This window comes from Gadus macrocephalus, chromosome 13, assembly GCF_031168955.1.
Source record: "Gadus macrocephalus chromosome 13, ASM3116895v1".
NCBI lineage: Eukaryota > Metazoa > Chordata > Actinopteri > Gadiformes > Gadidae > Gadus > Gadus macrocephalus.
The window spans coordinates 7,682,776-7,706,628 of NC_082394.1; the positions used below are offsets into that span (position 1 = coordinate 7,682,776).

Below are 23,853 nucleotides of genomic sequence, written 5' to 3' on the forward strand. Positions count from 1 at the left end.
AAGATGGTTTTATTGTCATATGCACAACAATTACAGAGCAGTACGAACGTAAAGGTATATAAGAAACACAAGTAGGGAAGCTGAGACTTGAATAATAAAAAATATATATAATAATAATAATAATAATAATAAAAAGTAAGTGTATAAGAGGAACACAAGTAGGAGAAAACTAAATATGTAAAATGTAAACAGACGTGTTTATCCAGATGTCGACTGGTATAAAGTGGCAAGTTATAAAGTGTCATGGTGGTGAGCTAAGTAGCAGTGGTTCATGCTTCGTGTCTCCTGGTGTCGCTCCAGACCGGGGAACGGTCCAGAAGGTCATCGTCCTGCCCAGGGACGACCTGCTGACCGAGGAGCTGGTGCTGGAGGAGGTGGAGGTCTTCAGGGTCAGTCCGCGCCTCCTTGTCCTCACGGCCCGAGGCCAGCATTCAGTACATAAAACCATATCTAGGGAACTAATGTGAAGCGTCTCTGCAGGTACCCACCCCGATCACCAGCATGAGGATCTCCTCCAAACGGGTAAGTACCCCCACATTAACTAGTCTATATTATTAATAGTCTCACATTAACTAGTCTATATTATTAATAGACTCACATTAACTAGTCTATATTATTAATAGTCTCACATTAACTAGTCTATATTATTAATAGTCTCACATTAACTAGTCTATATATTAATAATAGTCTGACATGGACTAGTCTAGATTATTAATAATAGTCTCACACAAACTAGTCTATATTATTAATAGTCTGACATGGACTAATCTAGATTATTCATAGTCTCACACAAACTAGTCTAGATTATTAATAGTCTCACAATAACTAGTCTATATTATTAATAGTCTGACATGGACTAGTCTATATTATTAATAGACTCACATGAACTAGTCTAGATTATTAAAAGACTGACATGAATTTATCTAGATTATTAATAGTCTAGATCATTAATAGTTTCATACGAAATAGTCCAGATTATTAGTAGTCTAGATGATTAAAAGTCTCACATGAACTAGCCCAGGTTATGTACAGCGTACAGAAGGTCACCGACCTGGGGTCTGTGACCGACGAGGTGTCAGTGTACGCTCCTCTGATGGCCTCGGCGCCCTCTCTGCAGCAACAACTGTACGTGAGCTCCGTGCTGGGCGTGACCCACCTGGCGCTGCACCGCTGCGACGTGTACGGGGAGGTGTGTGCCGACTGCTGCCTGGCCCGGGACCCCTACTGCGCCTGGGACGGCAAGACCTGCTCCCGCTACTCTGCGTCCCAGAAGAGGTGAGCACCGCCGTAGTGCAGACAATAAACGGACCGCAAACCCCCAACGACGGATAGCGTGAGGAATGAGTGCAAACGGGTACGATTCGTAAAAACTAGTAAATGAGTAAAAACGTTTTAACAATAAAGAAAACACTTTGAATTCACTGTTTAAAATTATCTCAATTCTAAAATTAATCAATTCTAGAGTGCTCAATTTTAAATTAATTTACGTAACAATTACGAATAAGAAAGACGCCAATTCTCATTATCCCCGGCGTTCTCTCACTGATATAACGGCCGCTCATTTGTCCCATGCGCGTGAAGTTAAACACGTTATTCTCGACTGTTGATCTGACCCCTCTAGACGCAGCCGACGGCAGGATGTGAAGTACGGAAACCCCATACGCCAGTGCAGGGGCTACAACTCCATCGGTGAGGTGGTGCACCCCAGCACCCCAGAAATATGGTTTCCATAGTAACCGGCACTGAACACACAGTTCAGGATTGGTGTCATCTCTGTGTTTGCCTTTCACCCGTCCCCTGGTGTTACTAACGGGACTGGGATGTGTGTTGCTAGGCAATAAGAACACGCTGGAGACGGTGCAGTACGGGGTGGAGGGCAGCACCACCTTCCTGGAGTGCCAGGCCCGGTCTCCCCACGTGTCCCTCAAGTGGCACCTGCAGAGGGAGAACAGCGACCGCAGGAAGGAGGTGGGAGGAGCTCCACGCGCACACACGCAAGCACGCACACACACACACACACACACACAGGACCACTCACACTCATACACCCACCCAAAGGACTTGTCACATACACACACACACACACACACACACACACACACACACACACACACACACACACACACATACACAGGACCGCTCACACACACACCCGTAGGACCCGCTGGATTAGTCACACACGCACACACACTGACCGGCTGCACTGGTCACACACACACACACACTTGGAAGTTTTAATTTAGTCCACAGCATTTCCAAGTAAAAATTAATTAGCTTGGGAATTTCTTTTGAGAGGTCTGATAGGATTTGATTTCACAACAATTATCGGATTCAAATCTCCATGTCACTACGTTAACGTTCAGCCTGTTTGAGCAAAGAAACTGTCCAAAAATCCACACCTGCCATTGCTGCTGACACACTGTTACGAATCACCACGTATTACCACACGATCTCCAGGGAAGCCCCCCCCTAAAGCCCCCTAAAGCCCCTCTCCCTCTCCCCCCCCCCCCCCCAGATCCGCTCGGAGGGCCGGGTGCTGAAGACGGAGCAGGGCCTGCTCATCCGCTCGCTGCAGGGCTCCGACAGCGGCGTGTACCTGTGCACGTCCACCGAGAAGAACTTCAAGCACACGCTGGTGAAGTTGCAGCTGGTGGTGCTGTCGGGGCGCACCGTCAACAACGTGCTGGTGGAGGCGGGGGGGCCGGCGCCGCCGCCGCCGCCGCTGCAGTCCAGCGCCTGGACGCCCAGCGCCGGCCAGTACAAGGACCTGCTGACCATCCTGAGCCAGCCCGAGATGGGCCTCATCAACCAGTACTGCCAGGACTACTGGCAGCTGGGAGACGGAGCCGGAGGGGGAGGAGGAGGAGGAGGAGGAGGAGGAGGAGGAGGAGGAGGCGCGGTCCAGGAGGAAGAGGCCCCGGGGCCCAACAAGGCCAAGGGCCTCAAGGAGCTGAAGGAGCAGAAGAAGCCGCGCAACCGCCGGCACCACGACGAGGGGACCACCCCGGCCCCCGGGACATGAGGACCCCACCTCCCTGCCCCCCTGCCCCCCCCCCCCCCCCCCCCCCAGACACACACACTCAACCCTCCCTCCCCTGAAGCTTCTCCACCACCACCCCCCCCCCCCAGGGCAAGCCCGGGCCAGTCCTTCCACCCCATCTCTTTGACACCTTGTGCACAAACCCTCCTGAGAAAAGGGAAAAAAGACTCACCAACAACAAGATAGAAACTATTATAGTGGGCGAGAAGAGGTACTGCGACCGACGCCAGGCAACCGCGGCCAGGTTCTCTGTCCCCTCTGAAACATATACACAGTATTTATTGTAGGTTGTAAATACTATCTCTTTGTACTTAACTAGGTAAAAAAAAAAATTGTGAATAGGTAAATCTGTGCAAATATTGTTGTTAAGATAATATTATTGTCTGTTATTGTTTATTGCGATGTGTTATTATAATGGAAATATCTTTATGTTTTATAATTTTGGGAAACAGCAATGGTACACTTTTGGAACACATATGAGAATGTATCCACATTTGAGGAGGACGGAGCAAAATGCATTCTGGGAGGTTGTGGTTCTCATTTTGGACCACTTGACTGCTGGCAGTATTTCGTCTTTGAGTTCGAGGTCTGATCACTGGCGGAGTGATTTTATAGCTCTTCCTTAAACTGCCCTACTCCGGAGGCATAAGCATGATGAACAAACGTTTTCTACGGTTCCATCCACTGATATTTTTTGGGACATGGAAAAAAAGATGAGAGATTCCGTAGCCTGCAGCCGTGAAGGAGTCTTGAGCTCGCCCAGGGGATTGCCAGGCCCTCAGTCCTGCTATGGAACACATCCATGGATCGATAGTTTCCCAACCTGTCTTCTCTCCCCCCCCCCCCCACTTCCACAGACCCCCACGTGGTCTCGCCATCCCGCCTTTCCTGTTCAGTTGAAGTCACGCAACCTACCTACCCAAACATCTTCCGACATCAATTGCTGTCATGTGTTTGTTTTGTTCCTATTTGAATATTACATCTTAATGTTGTATCCTTACGAAAAACGTGATCTTTGTGATAAGCTGTTTGGCAGCAAATGGATTATACCAGACAATGATCATTGCCTCTCTCTTTCTCTCTCCCCATGCGAGTTCAGAGGCTCCAGCAGACCGCTATGTGTGGATCCATCATGACAGTTTGTGTAAAATATCCCCATGACAAAAAAAAAACACAAAGCACCTTCTTCCTTCAAATTGGTAATCCCTGTTGATGTGTCGCTTGTTCAGTCAGAACTCTATTCTACAGTATGTTTCTTTAAAGCTCTCAAACCCTCGTAACGGTTTGCAGTCCTGCCCGATCCCAGCTAACGACGGGTTGTTTCGCTTCTAGTGAGGGTAGAGACCTTGAATAGATCACTGATGTCTTGTGTATTTGCTTATAGGAACACGTCACTTCACAGGACTTTTCAAAAGAGAATGCAGTTCCAACTTTACTTTTTTTCAAATGAGCCACAGACTAAACGTAGACTATGAAATAAAATGCTGTGTGTAATCAGAAACTTCCATGCAGAAGAAAACGTGTACATAAACTAAGACCACTGGGATGATTCTCAGTACCGGGAACTAAAGATAGAAACTGTGTGTGCGGGACAGAGTGGTCTAGCAGGGCATTTCCTTGTGTGCATAGCATGTACAGTGTTTGTAGGTATTTGTCCAGAATGCTACGTTAGCTGTTGATGTCAGTGGGTGTCTTTCTCGTTGCAAGAATATGGGCGTGTTGTCAATGCAAGCAGCAAGATAGCGATGGAGTGCTAAAATGCTAATGGAAAGGAAGGACAATTTTATTTTCAAAGGGGTGGTTTTAATATCTCTGTGTCTTCTCTTTTTCCGTTTACTTCTCCAAACCTGATTTACAACTGAACTCAAAAATGCGTATGTTTTTATTTTTTGTTGTTTAAGAAATCAGTGAGTTATGTATGATAAAAAAAATGCACAGTTGACGTTATTGTATTGACTTGTATAAATTACTATCTTTCATTCACCATCGATGTTGCTGACTAATAAATTAAAGCTCTATATTTTATAATTAACAGAAGTCTTCATTTACCTTACACTCAGAGGCTGCGGCTGAACCAAAACTATAGTTCAGCTTCTATTCATTAATGTCAACAATTGTATTGAATCACGCTCCGTCTCTATCTAGCTGTCTGTCTCTCACACACACACACACACACACACACACACACACACACACACACACACACACACACACACACACACACACACACACACACACACACATACAGACAGTTAATTGAAATAGGTTGGATTACATTCTCCTTTCAGATTGAGATTGAGGTCAATGAGATCTGTGGGTGAAACTGCTAAGCTCTTAAAGCACTTTAAATCTCTCCCTGCAATCTTCAGTAGTCTATAATGATGTGGTAGGCAGCCCTTTGCCTCTACACTTCTTTGGCCTGAGTGCTGAATATTGAGACACAAGTACACAAGAGTGTACTTTGGGGAGCTGTTTCTGGATTCTGTATTCTCTACTCCGGGCAGGGACGCGGGAAGTCAGTTCGAGGGGGGGGGGGGTGCTGAGAGAGAATCTATATAATGACGTCATAATAAATGCTGCGCAACATCCGTTGTTTACAGAGACGAGATGACGGTTGACGTCACATTCAGGGATCCGCTCTGATAAACACTCTACTGGTGTGTAAAAAGAGTTCTGCCAACTAGCCACTGTTATTCACAAACGTTAGCAAATAAACAATGTGGAAATTAGAGTAAACTCGGCTGATACTGGGCTGAATTTCACACACTAACAACATGCCGACAAGCTGTTGCGGTCCGGGATTATACACAGAGTTATAACAAGGATTCAGGAGGTTATTTCTAAAGGTTTACAAAGGAAAGTGACATCATAGAAAGCCTTCATTTTCATCCAGAGTTACGTTGTCTGATATGAGGAACGTGACGGTTTCTCCGTCAAGTGAACCGCCCGTCTTTGCTCTTTTTTTGCCAACCAGTTTACGTGCGGGATTCCAGAATAAAAACGATGGAAGATTCTTATCTCTATTTCATGCGAATTATAAAGTCAAGTATAACCTTTGTGATGACTTTAATCGGTGTCTTGATGGTGCATTGTTAAGTTCGGAGGTTAACACTCTAAACAGCTCATGTTCGCGTCCCTGCATTAACGTCGACAGGGGTGCTGTTGTTTATTATTGGTCAACATGGAAAAAACATGAGGGGTAACTCTGTCGTTTTTTATTAGCCGTCATGAAATAAATATAAGGGGAATACACTGTCGATATTTATCAAATAAAACATAGGGGGTGACACTGTTGTTTTTTATCGGCCGTCATGAAATAAACATAAGGGGTAACACTGTCGATATTTATCAAATAAAACATAGGGGGTAACACTGTTGTTTTTCTTTGGTCGTCATGAAAAAAACCACAAGGGGTAACACTGTCGTTTTTTATTGGTCGTCATGAAAAAAAACATAAGGGGTAACACTGTCGTTTTTATTGGTCGTCATGAAAAAAAACATAAGGGGTAACACTGTTGTTTTTTATTGGTCGTCATGAAAAAAAACATAAGGGGTAACACTTGTTTTTTATTGGTCGTCATGAAAAACAACATAAGGGGTAACACTGTCGTTTTTTATCGGTCGTCATGAAAAAAAACATAAGGGGTAACACTGTTGTTTTTTATTAGCCGTCATGAAATAAATATAAGGGGAATACACTGTCGATATTTATCAAATAAAACATAGGGGGTGACACTGTTGTTTTTTATCGGCCGTCATGAAATAAACATAAGGGGTAACACTGTCGATATTTATCAAATAAAACATAGGGGGTAACACTGTTGTTTTTCTTTGGTCGTCATGAAAAAAACCACAAGGGGTAACACTGTCGTTTTTTATTGGTCGTCATGAAAAAAAACATAAGGGGTAACACTGTCGTTTTTATTGGTCGTCATGAAAAAAAACATAAGGGGTAACACTGTTGTTTTTTATTGGTCGTCATGAAAAAAAACATAAGGGGTAACACTTGTTTTTTATTGGTCGTCATGAAAAACAACATAAGGGGTAACACTGTCGTTTTTTATCGGTCGTCATGAAAAAAAACATAAGGGGTAACACTGTTGTTTTTTATTGGTCGTCCTGAAAAAAAACATAAGGGGTAACACTTGTTTTTTATTGGTCGTCATGAAAAAAAACATAAGGGGTAAGACTGCTGTTTTTTATTGGTTGTCATGAAAGAAAACAAAAGGGGTAACACTGTTGTTTTTTATTGGTCGTCATGAAAAAAAACATAAGGGGTAACACTGTTGTTTTTTATTGGTCGTCATGAAAAAAAACAAAAGGGGTAACACTGTTCATTTTTATTGGTCGTCATGAAAAAAAACATAAGGGGTAACACTGTTGATTTTTATTGGTCGTCATGAAAAAAAACATAAGGGGTAACACTTGTTTTTTATTGGTCGTCATGAAAAACAACATAAGGGGTAACACTGTTGTTTTTTATTGGTCATCATGAAAAAAAACATAAGCGGTAACACTGTTGTTTTTTATTGGTCGTCATGAAAAAAAACAAAGGGTAACACTGTTGTCTTTGTCAAATATTTTATAAGGGGTAACACTGTCGTTTTTTATCGGTCGTCATGAAAAAAAACATAAGGGGTAACACTGTTGTTTTTTATTGGTTGTCATGAAAAAAAACATAAGGGGTAACACTTGTTTTTTATTGGTCGTCATGAAAAAAAACATAAGGGGTAACACTGTTGATTTTTATTGGTCGTCATGAAAAAAAACATAAGGGGTAACACTTGTTTTTTATTGGTCGTCATGAAAAACAACATAAGGGGTAACACTGTTGTTTTTTATTGGTCATCATGAAAAAAAACATAAGCGGTAACACTGTTGTTTTTTATTGGTCGTCATGAAAAAAAACAAAGGGTAACACTGTTGTCTTTGTCTAATATTTTATAAGGGGTAACACTGTCGTTTTTTATTGGTCGTCATGAAAAAAACCTAAGGGAAATAATAGAAATACACACATACATTTTAATGTCATGTATATCCTCTTGGTTGACGATTGATTATTGTGTATTGGAATCGCCTCAGTGGTGCAGTGGAGTTTACTCTGCATAACCCCCTGGAGACTGGGGTTCAAGTCCGGTTGATGTCATCTATTGGAAGACTCTTATCTCTATTTCATGCGAATTATAAAGTGAAGTATAACCTTTGTGATGACTGCATCCGTTGTCTTGATGGTGCATTGTTAAGTTCAGAGGTTAACACTCTAAACAGCTCATGTTCCGATCCCCGCAAAAAAAATGAAATAAATATAAGGGGTAACACTGTCGGTATTATCAAATGACACATGAGGGGTGACACTGTCGTTTTTCTTTGGTAGTCACGAAAAAAAACATATTGGTCGTCATGAAAAAAATTTTAAGGGGTAACACTGTTATTTTTTATTGGTCGTCATGAATAAAAACATAAGGGGTAACACTGTTGTTTTTTATTGGTCGTCATGAAAAAAACCATAAGGGGTAACACTTGTTTTTTATTGGTCGTCATGAAAAACAACATAAGGGGTAACACTGTCGTTTTTTATCGGTCGTCATGAAAAAAAACATAAGGGGTAACACTGTTGTTTTTTATTGGTTGTCATGAAAAAAAACATAAGGGGTAACACTTGTTTTTTATTGGTCGTCATGAAAAACAACATAAGGGGTAACACTGTTGATTTTTATTGGTCGTCATGAAAAAAAACATAAGGGGTAACACTTGTTTTTTATTGGTCGTCATGAAAAACAACATAAGGGGTAACACTGTTGTTTTTTATTGGTCATCATGAAAAAAAACATAAGCGGTAACACTGTTGTTTTTTATTGGTCGTCATGAAAAAAAACAAAGGGTAACACTGTTGTCTTTGTCTAATATTTTATAAGGGGTAACACTGTCGTTTTTTATTGGTCGTCATGAAAAAAACATAAGGGAAATAATAGAAATACACACATACATTTTAATGTCATGTATATCCTCTTGGTTGACGATTGATTATTGTGTATTGGAATCGCCTCAGTGGTGCAGTGGAGTTTACTCTGCATAACCCCCTGGAGACTGGGGTTCAAGTCCGGTTGATGTCATCTATTGGAAGACTCTTATCTCTATTTCATGCGAATTATAAAGTGAAGTATAACCTTTGTGATGACGTTATCCGTTGTCTTGATGGTGCTTTGTTAAGTTCAGAGGTTAACACTCTAAACAGCTCATGTTCCGATCCCCGCAAAAAAAATGAAATAAATATAAGGGGTAACACTGTCGGTATTATCAAATGAAACATGAGGGGTGACACTGTCGTTTTTCTTTGGTAGTCACGAAAAAAACCATATTGGTCGTCATGAAAAAAAATTTAAGGGGTAACACTGTTGTTTTTTATTGGTCGTCATGAATAAAAACATAAGGGGCAACACTGTTGTTTTTTATTGGTCGTCATGAAAAAAACCATAAGGGGTAACAATTGTCTTTTATTGGTCGTCATGAAAAAAAACAAAAGGGGTAACACTGTTCATTTTTATTGGTCGTCATGAAAAAAAACATAAGGGGTAACACTGTAGTTTTTTATTGGTCGTCATGAAAAAAAACATAAGGGGTAACACTGTCGTTTTTATTGGTTGTCATGAAAAGAAACATAAGGGGTAAGACTGCTGTTTTTTATTGGTCGTCATGAAAGAAAACATAAGGGGTAACACTGTTGTTTTTTTATTGGTCGTCATGAAAAAAAACATAAGGGGTAACACTGTTGTTTTTTATTGGTCGTCATGAAAAAAAACATAAGGGGTGACACTGTTGTTTTTTATTGGTCGTCATGAAAAAAAACATAAGGGGTAACACTTGTTTTTTATTGGTCGTCATGAAAAACAACATAAGGGGTAACACTGTTGTTTTTTATTGGTCGTCATGAATAAAAACATAAGGGGTAACACTGTTGTTTTTTATTGGTCGTCATGAAAAAAAACACAAGGGGTAACACTGTTGTCTTTGTCAAATAAAATATATGGGGTAACACTGTTGTTTTTCATCAGTCATCATGGGAAAAAAACATAAGGGGTAACACTGTCGTTTTTATCAAATGAAACGTAAAAAAAACTGTCGTTTTTTATCTGTGGTCATGAAAAACCCATAAGGGGTAACACTGTCGAAAAGTATCGAATAAAGCATAGGGGGTAAGTCTCCGGGTGTAATTACTTTGGGGCTGATTAAACGCATACAAAACTTGTTATTGACCAGACCTCTTGATCATCAAGCACAGCGGGGAGCGCACTCCGGATGAATGTCAATTCCCCGCGTCAAGGCACACACTGCGTTGTGCTCTGATTGAACCCAACGTGAATGACACAGTGTCTTCCCTCACGCACAACAAGACAAACGTGATTCAACAGACACGGTGACCATCCAGGCTTGTCTTTTAAAGGCAACTCACAGTGCGGCAGACAGCTAATCCCTTGAGCCGATGTGCATCTTCTGCTGAGCACAGCAAAGTCCCTGTAAAGATGAGCTCCTGTCCAGTGGCCACAGCCCCCGAGTCACACCTTCTTACCCCCGGCCTCCCCTCTGAAGGACCCCGTGTCCTTGCGCCCCATTGGTCAACCCGGGGTCAGGTGGCGCGGAGGATGCCCGGAATCCCTTTCCTAAGACGGGGAAAGTACCCAAACCTTCCCCTGTGTTTGTCGGAGCAGCAGTCACCGAGTGCGGCGGTTGGCCATCACTGAGAACCTGCGTCCGTTCCCGTCGTCTCGCGGGTTTTTTTTGGTTCTGAGCAAAGGGGCGTCGCAGCCGGGCCAGAAGGATGGGAGCAGGAGCGAGCGCTGAGGAGAAGCACTCCCGAGAGCTGGAGAAGAAGCTGAAGGAGGATGCAGACATAGACGCCAGGACCGTCAAGCTGCTACTGCTAGGTATGCTAACACCCCTGGGGGCCCCTCAGGGGGGGGGGGGGGGGGGGGGGCTGAGGGGTCACACACCTAGACGTCCCCTTTTGTGACCAAAAGGGGACGTCTAGGTGTGTTTTAGAGGCAGAGCCTGTTGGATGCTATTGGAGATGAGGTCTTCCCTCGTTTCAGTTGGACAGGAGAGCTATGGAGCGTGTTTTATTCCATGGGACACAGTTCACATTGTGTTGTTTCTGTTTGAGTTCAACTCGTAGTATAGATGGAAGTGTGTGCCACAAACAAGTGGGAGGATTGTAAAGGCTTTGAAAAGATACAGACAGCAGTTTGTCCCGAAGTCAAGACAAATACAAATCATGCTAATCTATGTTGTAGAATTGCAACTGGCACATACGTACATGATGGTGAGGACAAAGGGTGAGGTAATCTTAATCACCACTGTCATTGCATTGATAAGACACTTAAATCATTGCTCAGCCCAATCCCCTGCTAATCCCTTGGAGCAGGTAACCTACAGAGTTGAGGATGCATACACCTCTGACACCACTGTACCATTAAACAATGTCATGTTGTTTACCGCATACCTCTATTAAAGTTAACATAATTATTGGAAAGTAAGAGAAGATAATAGTTTTTACATTGTTGCTACGGTGACCAGCTAATAAGGAACATCACTGAAAGACAATATGCCTCCCGCTATCAGCTTCTAAAGTTTTCGGGACTGATTCCACAGTACAACAACAACAACGCAGTATTATGGTTGTAATCTGGTTAATACTTCAGCTGAGGTGTCACTTAAAACAAGTCTGCACCTCTTCTGAGGATATTCAAGTTAACCTCTACTCCTAATATCCTATGGGAAAGGTACTGCTCACAATTTTAAATGTATGCAGAAATGTATTAAACTGGACATGATTCACCTTTACAGCTTCATCAACTAGTCTCGTGTACACTTCGCTATGTTTCCCATAGGTGCCGGAGAGTCTGGGAAAAGCACCATCGTCAAACAGATGAAGTAAGACAGTCTGACACTCTGTAACACTTGATGTCAAAACCTCTTGTTGGCCGAACATAACCCGCCGAACATCCAAGTCATGCTTCCCTTTGTTCCACAGAATTATCCACAAAGATGGTTACTCCCTTGAGGAGTGTATGGAGTTCGTCGTCATCATCTACAGCAACACCCTCCAGTCCATCATGGCCGTCGTGAAGGCCATGACTACACTCAACATTAACTATGGTCACCAGGATCAGCAGGTAGGCGTTTGTTGTTTGCGCCCCCCAAATGAATACGCTGTCTGCCAAGAGGTGTGTGTTTGTCCTGTGAGTGCATCCACTCACAGTGCGTTCCGGGGGTCTGTCTGCTCGGTCTCTATCCATGCAGGACGATGCCAGGAAGCTCATGCATCTCGCCGACACCATCGAGGAGGGCTCCATGCCCAAGGAGATGGCGGACATCATCATTCGCCTGTGGAATGACGCGGGCATCCAGGCCAGCTTCGATAGGGCCTCGGAGTACCAGCTCAACGACTCCGCTGGATAGTAAGTGAACTCCGAGCCATTGGCTGGCACAGACCATTTGAGGGAAAATTCTGAAAAACAGCCCTTTTGGAGCCTGGACATGTTCTTTAGTACAGAAAACTGTTATAGCCTTCATACAATACTCTAATGCACCACAGTGTTTTACTTATGGTAGTGTCGGTTCTGAGGGCATTTTTTCCTATTGCAAACCAAAGAGCATTGTTGATGTCGCAGCTTGGCTCTACTTACAGCTATCTGAATGACCTGGAGAGGCTGGTTCAGCCCGGCTACATTCCCACGGAGCAGGACGTGCTGCGCTCCCGAGTGAAAACCACCGGTATCATTGAGACCACGTTCTCCCATAAAGATCTTCATTTCAGGTGAGGAGATCAATCCATGACGCAAGTGTGTCATTCAATAGCAGGCGAGCTCCTCTACCGGGCTTGGGGTACCAAAAGACGGGGTTCGGTGGTTCCATGTCACGGTTCCTCTCTGCAGAATGTTCGATGTGGGTGGTCAGCGGTCTGAGAGGAAGAAGTGGATCCATTGCTTCGAAGGTGTGACCTGTATCATCTTCATCGCTGCTTTGAGTGCTTATGACATGGTGCTCGTGGAGGACGATGAAGTGGTAAGAGAGGAGGGCACAGAAATAACTCAATCGGTCACAACTTGTCCTTTCCTCTATGACCTATGCTTTTACTAAATCCAACGGGTTTGTTTTCTTCAGAACCGAATGCACGAGAGTTTGCACTTGTTCAACAGTATCTGCAACCATCGCTACTTCGCGGCCACTTCACTCATTCTCTTCCTCAACAAGAAAGATGTCTTCATTGAGAAGATCAAGAAAGCTCACCTGAACATGTGCTTCCCTGAATATGATGGTGAGTTCATGACAAGCACACATCACACTGACGCCATATTGCCTTTCCAACTGGAAAAACGGACGATAACATGATTTTGATCCCTTTGTCTTTTCAACATTTCGCATCAAGGTCCCAACACGTACGAAGACGCCGGTCTCTACATCAAAATGCAGTTTCTGGATCTCAACCTGCGTAAAGATATCAAAGAAATCTACTCGCACATGACCTGTGCAACAGACACAGAGAACGTCAAGTTTGTGTTCGATGCCGTCACCGACATCATCATCAAGGAGAACCTGAAAGACTGCGGCCTCTTCTAAGAGCCCACTTTCAAACCTCCAGGTGAGTAAAGGAGCCTCCATCTCACGATATTGATTTTGGATCTGAACAAGGCCCAGCATTGACTCTCTCTCCCTCTATCCCTGCAGCCCCGTCCCCTTCCTCATTATGCTCCCGAATCTAAACGTTCATCACTGGACATCTATTGAGGACCAATGCGGACCAAGATCAGATCCCTTCTATTTCCGCCATTGGCAGTTGCAGCGTGCATCCATTTTTTTTTATGTTTATCTAATAGCTTTGACACCAGACTTGAGGGGTCAAAATACAGAGAGAGACAGCTTCAAAGTCAGAGGATATAGTGTGCAGAACACCTGTGTAAATTGCCCTTTAGGTCTGAAATACCATAGGAATACTTTATTACAGTGACATGCAAGATTTAGGCAAGACCCCACAAATTCTGCATACAGTTAACTCATTTTCCTCTCCCAACTAACAGGAATAGACGTCAGGCATCATGCATCCTCTTTGTACCCCAGTAACAGGCCCACGAGGCAAAGCCAGATGGCACCACCACCTGCCAATGCACTTGCATCATTCATTAGGTTTTAGACAGTGATTTAGCTGTAGAAAGTGATTGTATATACAAAACGAACATATCAGGGAACAGTTTAAGCCACAGTGTAGACAAGTAAGATTAGGATCCAAGATGAGTGTGTCCTGTCAGCTCCAAAAGTTGAACACAACCACCGACCAATACGATGAGAACCACGTTGCTGTTTGCGGTAGTGAACACTTGTTTGGTTTGTTACACCTCGGAAACCGGTTTACACTGGATCAGGCCATTCAGCAAAATAATATTGTACAGAAATGAGACCAGCAGTAAAACTGGATTAAAGCTTCTCTAGAAGACTGTTACATTTTTAACTAATAAAAACGCAAGATAGCAATTCCTTGGTTCATCGTTTGCCATTTATTAATTCCATTGCATTTTTTTCCCAGAACATTTTCCAGACATTGAAAAATAATAACGCTTAGAAGTGTAAAGTGAACAGTTGGGATTGAGTTCAAAGTGAACCCGGCCATTATGAAACCGAATGTCTCATCATCTCAGAACTCATGCATATTATTCATATTGGAAGAATTGAACTGACTGATCCTAAACCACAAGTTCAACACCGGAAGACCTGTTTTGTTTTGACATCGTCGAGATGAACGGTCTGAGCTAAGCCTTCAAGTGGTGGACACATAAGGGTTTGGTGTGTAATATTGAATGAGGATTATCTGGTGGACTAACAAATCACGACTCCTATTACCCAATACTCCCAATACTTGAGATTTGGTGTAGCTGTGCATCGATGAAACGTTAAGTTACAAGATCGTTTATACTTGAAAACACTAACCCAATACAAATGATAAACACCCAAAGTGCAAAGAGATGTAAATACTTGAACCGAGTGCTTTGTTTTGCCCCAAGACAAACGTTTTCAAAAGTAAGATCATAAATAGCTACAGCGCTCAAAAGAACAACAGATTGAAACCACTGGCAGAGCAGACCTTTAAGACAGTTGTTTATGGACGAGATTACTCATTTATGCCCTGAGTTCTTACCACATTACACACAATAGACATAATTTTGCACAATTTAGTGAGGATATATTAACTGATGACTTCTCTGCAGCCTTATACCTCCATGCTTGCGTGCTAGTAAACCACTTTCCAAATCAGAAAAACAATGACAAAGATTACCACATGAGGCGCAAGCTGTGCCTGGTCAATTGATACAAAAATGATACACTTTATGGCTTTTTCTGTTGTGTTCTAAGAAGGAAGGAGCGGAATTCCATAACATTAGGAGCACTGTTCGTAAAGTATGGAATGATTGCCAATGTGGAAAATAAATAGTGGCTGAAAAAAACGTCAAAATCAATCATCAATATCAAACAACAGTGAATGAGCTCTAGAAGGGGCTTAAAAAAATGTTTAAGGCACTTCAACAATAGCACAGGTCCCCCTAGACCTTCCTCTCCTATGGTCAAGGTACATCAGTTGGCTTACTGCTCGACGTCAAGTCACCAGCAGCCTGAGATGAGCATGCATGCAAAAAAAGGGGCGTTGTTTTTATGCGTATATTCCACTCCCACCATAGAAAATCTGAGGTCAGCTGAGGTTTCAGAAAAAAAAAAAAGTCCCATTCTGCCCCACATCTAACTTTACCTATTGCATAAAGAACTCCTTGCAGAGACAGCACATTGTAGTACATGAGGTACATAGAGTTAAATAAAAAAGGTGCACAGTAGCAGATCCAAGTCTGTGTATAAACTACTCTGTTGTTCTAGTGGGGACATTAGAAAGTTATCTTATGGAAGAGTTTAAGACCTAGAATTTTCTTTAATTTAATTAATACAATTAAATACTATTAAAAAGCCCAGATTGAGGCATCAAATCCAAGACACCTTGATGTTGCTCTTCAAGAGCACAATACACAGCAGTGAGGCACACGAAAGTGTTAGTGTGAATTCAGGACAGTTCTGTAACTGGTATCGTCTGTGTGTCTGTGTGTCTGTGTGTGTGTGTGTGTGTGTGTGTGTGTCTGTGTGTCTGTGTGTCTGTGTGTGTGTAAACGTAAACACTCCAGACACCAACATGTGCTCGACGTGCCATTAGTTTGTTCATTACGAAAAGAGTCGCTCTTATAAAAACCACCACATAAACCTCTGTTGGTCACAGTTTAAAACTTGGAAGTACAATTCCCACAACGTTCCACAATTGTCTCTCTCTATTCGAGTCAAGACACTAAACACTTTAATCAATACAGAGAGAAAGAAAATAAGCAATGAAGTACAATCAATTTCCATGACTCGTTTGGCACCATTATTGACTACCTTGGACCTGAGCTCATCAGGAGTACAAAATGTGTTAAAACAGGGAATCCCTTCTGTACATACACGGGCCACACTCAGACAGGCAGCGGAGGGGGGGGAGAACCCTAGGTTGTGGCCGAAGCGCTGCTCTTCTGCAGGTTCAGAACAGACCCACCATGTGGTCTATCTGCCTCATGTAGACGCTCTTCAGTGGCAGAGCGAAGCGCCGCGCGTCGGGGATCCGGCCACACTGGAGAGAAGAGAGGAGAGGTAAACGCGGGCCACCTTAAGAAACATGTTATGGACAACGCCGAAAAGTACAGTTTCTCTCCATGTATTGAAGTATGAAGTATAATTGTAATGGCTAACAGGACAGATCATCATGGCCAAAGGCTAACATGGAAGATGCTTATGGCTAAAGGCTAACATGACAGATTAACATGGCTCCAGGCTAACATTGCAAGCTAACATGGCAAGCTAACATGGCTAAAGGCTAACATGGCAAGCTACAATGACTAAAGGCTAACATGACAGGTGAACATGGCCAAAGGCTAACATGGCAAGCTAACATGGCTAAAGGCTAACATGACAGGTGAACATTGGCTAAAGGCTAACATGACAGGTGAACATGGCTAAAAGCTAACATGACAGGTGAACATGGCTAAAGGCTAACATGACAGGTGAACATGGCTAAAAGCTAACATGACAGGTGAACATTGGCTAAAGGCTAACATGACAGGTGAACATGGCTAAAAGCTAACATGACAGGTGAACATGGCTAAAGGCTAACATGACAGGTGAACATGGCTAAAAGCTACCATGATGGGCTCACGCCTTACGTTGCTTGTGTTGCGAGGCGGATTCTGTGGCTCATCCTCGGGGGTCTCTCCCTCCTCCAAGGGGAAGAGGTCCTCCCACTGTTTCTCCCTGAAGCGCTGGTCTATCGGCACGATGTGGCCCTCGGTGGTGAATATGTACTTGTTCTCAGACTTGTGCAGCGGGTTGTCCTCATCAAAGAGCTGCAAAAGAAGTGTTCAAGTTTCAATGTGCCGGGTGAATGCCAAGTGACTGATTGGGGGAAATGTCGTAAATATATGGGACTGTTAAGCCCTTCGAGACTGTCCGTGGGATGTAGGCCCTATTAAAAATGTAATTGAATTTCAATGAAATAAAACGCACCAGATAAAGGTATTTGCAAGTCTCGCTGAGGAAGAAGCTTTCCATCCGATCTTCTTTGGACTTGTCCACGACGTGGTGGAGAGTTGCATATCCGCATCTGCAATGAAACCCTTAAGTTTAGAACAGTCCACATCAAAACGCCTACGGATGTCATCAGCGACAAAAGGACATGGCTCAAAACGTACCTGACTTTGGCATTTTTCTCCAGGCTTTGGAGAATATCCATTCCGACATGAAGGTAGAACGGGTTTTTTGTCGCCTGAGTGAAGAGAGAAAAAAGAGCAGCTCATTTTACCAATTTATAACATCAATTCATGCATCAGTTCATCTCAACACAGGCCTTGCCTAAAGGCAAGAGCAGTTTAAATGTTGAGTGCTTCCAATGCTGTGTTGGTCCTAAGACAGAATGATTTATTGCTTGTTGAGCGAATAATACAGAACATAAGGAACAAAAAACAAAAAAGGCATACTAATCGCAATTTAATATTGTTAGAAATAATCGCAATTCCATTATTTCCTCAAATGGTTCAGCCCTATTATTATTATTATTATTTTATTTTTTAAACAGTATTTTTAACAGAACCATTGAACCCCCATTCCCCTCCGGTCTGGGCTGTGTTCCTCACCTGGTAGAGCAGGTAGGTGGACTCCACCAGCTCAGGCCTGAGGGGGTAGAACAGCACGTCGGGGGCCTGCAGCTGCCAGTTGTACCGCTCCGGCAGAGCGCCGTATCGCCTCCAGATGGCGTAGTAGAAGGCATGGAGGCAAATGGCGTTCTCCACATCGCCGCTCAAAACCTAGGGAGCGCAGGTCACGTGCAACGCTCTGGATCAATGCATGGTAGGCTGGGCCGGTTTTCCTGTCTTAACCGGTGCGGTATGCAAGCTTATACCGGTGTCATTTTCTACTAACCGACTAATGGAATTCGTGTTTATGAGATGTTCTGGCAAATTGAAATTATATTTATTGTTATTATATACAATTTATTTATTGTTTTTGCCGCTTCTAATAAGTTACAACAGTAACTTAGTGGTTGTGCTTCACTCATTATGTTCTACTTTAGACATGTGCTGCCACCTTATGGAAGTGATTGATATTACCGGTACAATTTGGTGACTGACTCATTATCACACGTTTCAGGGTTTGACTAATTATCGTGAGGTAGGCCCAACCCTACTGCAAGGTGATCACTCAGCTGGTGTTTTAGACAAGGCTTCATGTTAGTGTGATGTACGGGACATTTCTCTCTGAAAAGGAAAAACTAGAAACAGCTGAAAGCTAACATGTTATTGTGAGAGCAATTACTGTCAAACGCTGGAAGAAAAAACCCAAGATTTGAACAGAATAATTTTGGAAAAAGGGCAAGTGCAAAAACTCTAGCACTAACGGGCGGTATGTTGATAACATAGATGTTGTCGCTATGCCACTTGAACCCAGAATTTCTATAAACCCACGTGTAATTATGTCTGTGTAATAAAGTCCTGAGAGCCGACCAACCCTAACACAGCACAAGCAGAAACACCTGTACCGATACTGATTGTTAAGGCATGCGTACATGAGCGTGTCAGTCCACTGGGTGTGTACACAAACCGACCTGGAGACCTGGGAAGAAGGCCTGCAGGGAGTCGATCCAGGTGTTCATGATCTGCCCGCTGAACATGTTAACGTTAACGTAGAGGGGTGGGTCGCCCTCTCCTTCATTACACGACTCTCTCCTGGGAAGAAAAGAACGTCACTCAGCACTGTTGCCTCTATGAGGCCGCCCAAAACGAATCACCAGGAAACGCAGACCGTTTCCAGAAATGTGATTCTCTTAAGATTAGGAATTCAGTCGCTAATGGCATTGAGAGGTCCATTTGCTTGATAAATCCAGAAAAGTCATTCAAAAAAGGGCTTCAAATTAGTAAACAATTAAATATATCAGAAAACAATATTAAATTAATATAAATCCAAAGCCAAAATGGCCGATGCTGCGGGCGTTCAAATTGCAAAATAATAGTTTTGAAATACACTATTTGCTAAACAATAACAACAACGACTTCCGGTTGTTCAGCCGGGATCTCAGGTTAAAGGGTCCCCTTCATGGCCTGTGAGTCACGCCTGGGCTCACCCTCTTCTCAAGTGGTTCTGAATGCTCTCGTAGGCAGCCTGGAACATCCTGTAGTCCTCCTTCTCCCCAAACAGGATGTAGGACTTCAGGAGATACTCGTAGAAGGAGTCCATGCCCGCGCCCACGCCACTCTGCTTGCCCACCCACTGGCCTGTCTGGATGTTTACAATGTTGCCTGCAGGTTGGGGATCAAACACAGAGAGAGAGAGAGAGAGAGAGAGAGGCATGAAGATGGAAAACTACGTTTTTTTATCTAGATTTATCAAAATGTATTCATTTAGTCAGAGGCAGCAAGTACACAAGCCTCCACATGCTGAGGCTCAACCCTTAGCCTTTCCCCGTCCTCTGACCTAGCAGGCCCGTCTCCCCTCTCCCCTCTCCCCTCTCCCCTCTCCCCTCTTCCGTCTCCCCTCTCCCCTCTCCCCTTCCTCTGACCTAGCAGGCCCGTCTCCTTGCTCCTCAGGCTCCAGAGGGCCCGGACGGCCCGCCGGGCCACCCACTCGAACGTGGAGTCCCCCAGCAGGCGGCTCAGGATCCCGAACTCCACCAGCAGGGAGCCCGCGCCCGCTGTGCACGTCTCGTTGATGCTGTCCGCCGGCACCCCCGTCTTCAGGTTCACCTGGGGGGGGGGGGGCATAGGTGTGAGCGCTATCAAGGGTTCACTAGCATTTGAGTCTCCTCTGAGTTAGAAAGGAAGGCTAACTCACAGGAACATGATGAATGGATCCAGTATAAGCTACCCTTATTCAGAAATATCAGTGCTTAATTGAAAACATGGCGTCAGGGCAGACGTTAAACATACGAACCAAAGAGTGCTTACACTATAGGCTGCATCATCGCCTCAAGGTATGAATGTGAAAGGTGTTTACCTCCATTTATGAAACTGCAACTCTTGGCAATAAAGAACAGGTCCCAATCTGACAATGTGTGACAACGTACTAACCCCCAACCCAGGATAGGAACAAAGTGTTGGTAGCATGTCGCTAGCTAGCTAGCTAGCTAACCACCAGCTTGAGTGTAAGCAGAGAGGTGGTGTGGCTCACTCTGGGGTAAGGAATGCCCGTGATGGTGTTCTCGAAGGCAGGCAGCAGGCGCACGGCCAGGTCGTGGGCCATGTGGAGTAGCTCGTTGTCGTAGCCTTCGATGCCAACGTCGCCAAAAGGGTGCTTTGGGTCGGTCAGTAGGATGTGGGAGGAGATCAAGCTGCCCAGGATCCTGGAAGGAAGACATCTCAGAAACATTAACATCATGTCATCAAGGAGATAAGACACCAGCAATGCATTACTTACAAAGAAGAGTAATTACTTATCACATTGAGAGACAACTGTGCTTGAAAGGTGGACATTTGCAAACATAACATTTTATGTATGTTGGCAAAAAGCAACTGTCGCTTAACTGATGTTGTTACAGGAAAGTATGATATTTGACTGGATAGAAATGGAGTACCTGATGTTTGCCTCAAAGACCTGCACGGTGGAGTCCTTATCAAAGGACACCGTGTCTATAACCAGCTTCACAGCCCTTTGGAACTCTGTGATGTTGCCAAGGACCTTGGAAGAGGATATAGTACATAACTGTTACAATATGGTCAAGCTAGTGCATCATTCAAAGCACCCCTCGACACAGGACATGTAAGACTTAACCAGCCTTTATAATGTTCAAAGTGTGCTTGCGGCTTTAATATTGATATGGCTTAATGGCTTTAGTCTTGCGGTTTTTAAACGGATTGTCCTCAAACGGATTAACGAAAGAGTTACCAGCTCTCATAACCTACCTGCTTCAGAACGCACAGGATAGTTGGGTTATTTCTAGTAAGTATCTTTTGGTTTCCAGGTCACTTCAACAAAGTTACTTTAGATGAAGGCAAATGCCGAACAATGATGATGTTTTCATTGATATTCTTTTAAAGGTATACATGGAAAGAAAAGCCCATAATTGTGTTTTTTTTTTCACATTTAAAAGGTGTATGAGGTTATCATGCCTGTCTTAGTACTACAAACTACAATTGATGGTTATAGTAGAAACTTCCTATCCCATGATAGTGCAGCAGATCACTGCATCAGAAAACAAACGTGTGAAAATCACACAGCAACAGCATAGCTTTGTCGATGATAATTTAACATAGCTGTGGAATGGCCAGCCAATGAAAGGCTCTGATGAGAATATATATGAGAAGAATATACAAATTATCTCCATAATATATTATTTTAAAAAGTACCTGTTAGACTTGTGCAATTCAGCTCATAGTTTTCTCTATATTCTAATCAAGCTTTACTAAGGATAAATATACATTACAGTAACATTATACGTATAACAGAAACTCTGCGTTAGAAATAGTTTACCAGTAATGTGTCTAGGGTGTCAATCAATGTCAACGAGTAGTTCCCCAAAACATCATTTATGTTGATGTTTGACCTGAAATGACAGCAGTGAAACAAACATATTGGTGGCACTCTGCTGGCATAGAAGCAGCGGTACATGACATTAAAGAAGCTAAACAGAACCCCAGTAGGGAGTCACCAAAAATGTGCCAGCAATGTGAGACCTAACCGCTTTTAGACTTATATACAAGGGTCGCTGTGCCTATATATTATGTATGGGTTTGTCGTGCAGACTCGAAATAATAACTATTCTGTACTGTGGTGTATACATGCCCGAGTTTAATCACTGTCACCAGATTACAAACGTAATGTGTGTGTTTGATGAACGTTTAAAAGAGAATGACAAGGGTTATCGCTGTGGCTGTAACGCGTTGTGTTCCTAACACAAGACTTCTTGTTGTAGATCAACATAGGACTTCTGATTGTACATCGATTATAATAGGACTGCTCATTGATTATCAATTATAGGAATACTAATTTTAGATCAATACTAGGGCTCCTCATTGTAGATCTTAGTAGGACTGCTCATTGTAGATAAATATCAGGACTGCTCATTGTAGATTAATAATAGGACTCACGGGTTCAGGACGTCTGGTCCTCGGCCCTGACAATCAATTGGATTGAGCTCGTCTTCAGGAAAGGCATATTTCATGTAATTGTCGTATCCAAAATAGAACATGTCTTTTGCCTGGGCCTTCATTTGCGCTTTAAGAGTATCTGGAAAGGTGTTGTACCGCTTGACATATTCGTCCTTATTCCCATCATAGAAGTTCATGTAGGACTTCTGAGGAGAGTCTTCTCCAATCTTTGGACAGGAGGTCCTTGGCTCGTCATACTTTCCACTCGGTATGCGCTGAGACCATGAATTACCCTTCAAAGCCTCCGTTTCGTCTTTGAATAGCTTAAGATCCAAAGTCTGCAGGTTAAAATTCAGAGGGAAGTTAAAGCCCCAGCTCACATTATGTCCAAGTCCAAATGCTAGCCACACCACACAGCTGAGAGACAGCCTCAACACGACCAGACCGACTACTATTGACCTCCATTGCATCTTTTCCTCGGTTCGTTCTCACCAATCATTATTATTCGACCTTACAAACGTTCAAAAAGATAGACGTGCGTTAATGAAACTTTGGATGGGCAAGGGTCTGATCGGGATAGCTGCTTCAGCCCCAGTGCGCTTCCTGTCAACAATGGCGTCAGGCCATGTAAGGCGTGTGATTGGCTTCTCGGTAGTTTCGTCACAACCCACCGAAACCCTCATTGGCTCGATCATTGGTTAGTGACGTGTCAATCTTCACATGACGTGTCCTGTTTGGGTCTGGTTTGGGTATCGTGGCAAATTTGAGTGCTGCAATGTAGGCCAATAGGAAACAGCCACAAGAAGGAAACAGCTGCTCTAAATGCAATGTTGGGTCGTGAGACTACATGCAAGTGCTTCCAGTTGACTAGCCCTAACTCTACTGTTGAGGATGGCAACAGTAGGGTTTCAATGGCAGTTCATGAATCAAATAGTAAAATGACTCAATCAGCAAAATAAATAATTTAATACCCCCAAAAAGGTGTTAGATTTTGATTAAATACAATCAATTTATGTAGATATTGTCTCTGGCAAATAAAATAAATATGTAAGCATGTCCTTAAAACTGGAAGAAGTTGCTTCGGCTTTTGTAAACTTGCGGTGGCGGCTTTAATTGTTAAACTAA

General features: G+C 43.3%; 3 protein-coding genes across 6 annotated transcripts in view; 2 read left to right on the top strand and 1 right to left on the bottom strand.

Moving 5' to 3' along the window:
• Window positions 1–4,285, top strand: part of sema3fa (sema domain, immunoglobulin domain (Ig), short basic domain, secreted, (semaphorin) 3Fa) — a 45,747-nt gene extending 41,462 nt beyond the window's left edge. For 2 of the 4 annotated variants that reach the window (XM_060069345.1, XM_060069348.1), the window contains 6 exons: window positions 301–389; window positions 481–522; window positions 1,118–1,274; window positions 1,606–1,689; window positions 1,835–1,968; window positions 2,516–4,285. In XM_060069345.1, coding sequence (XP_059925328.1) covers window positions 301–389; window positions 481–522; window positions 1,118–1,274; window positions 1,606–1,689; window positions 1,835–1,968; window positions 2,516–3,022 — 1,013 coding nt within the window. In that variant the 3' untranslated portion in view covers window positions 3,023–4,285. Of the gene's footprint in view, window positions 1–300; window positions 390–480; window positions 523–1,117; window positions 1,276–1,605; window positions 1,690–1,834; window positions 1,969–2,515 lie in introns of all 4 variants that reach the window. The other 2 variants (XM_060069347.1, XM_060069349.1) reach the window with 1 other exon arrangement.
• Window positions 4,286–10,679: 6,394 nt separating this feature from the next.
• Window positions 10,680–14,568, top strand: gnat1 (guanine nucleotide binding protein (G protein), alpha transducing activity polypeptide 1). The gene is made up of 9 exons (XM_060068172.1): window positions 10,680–10,962; window positions 11,926–11,968; window positions 12,069–12,210; window positions 12,338–12,495; window positions 12,726–12,854; window positions 12,973–13,102; window positions 13,202–13,355; window positions 13,467–13,679; window positions 13,766–14,568. Exons 1-8 carry the CDS (start codon window positions 10,857–10,859, stop codon window positions 13,655–13,657), a joined length of 1,053 nt encoding a protein of 350 aa, XP_059924155.1. The 5' UTR covers window positions 10,680–10,856; the 3' UTR covers window positions 13,658–13,679; window positions 13,766–14,568.
• Window positions 14,567–23,568, bottom strand: edem1 (ER degradation enhancer, mannosidase alpha-like 1). The gene is made up of 12 exons (XM_060068171.1): window positions 22,729–23,568; window positions 22,112–22,184; window positions 21,216–21,319; window positions 20,813–20,984; window positions 20,205–20,388; window positions 19,770–19,944; window positions 19,254–19,374; window positions 18,286–18,456; window positions 17,845–17,918; window positions 17,660–17,756; window positions 17,320–17,499; window positions 14,567–16,730 (listed from the first exon to the last, which is right to left on the bottom strand). The coding sequence occupies exons 1-12, from the start codon at window positions 23,196–23,198 to the stop codon at window positions 16,641–16,643; spliced, it is 1,911 nt and encodes a 636-aa protein (XP_059924154.1). The 5' UTR covers window positions 23,199–23,568; the 3' UTR covers window positions 14,567–16,640.
• Between the last annotated feature and the right edge of the window lie 285 nt (window positions 23,569–23,853).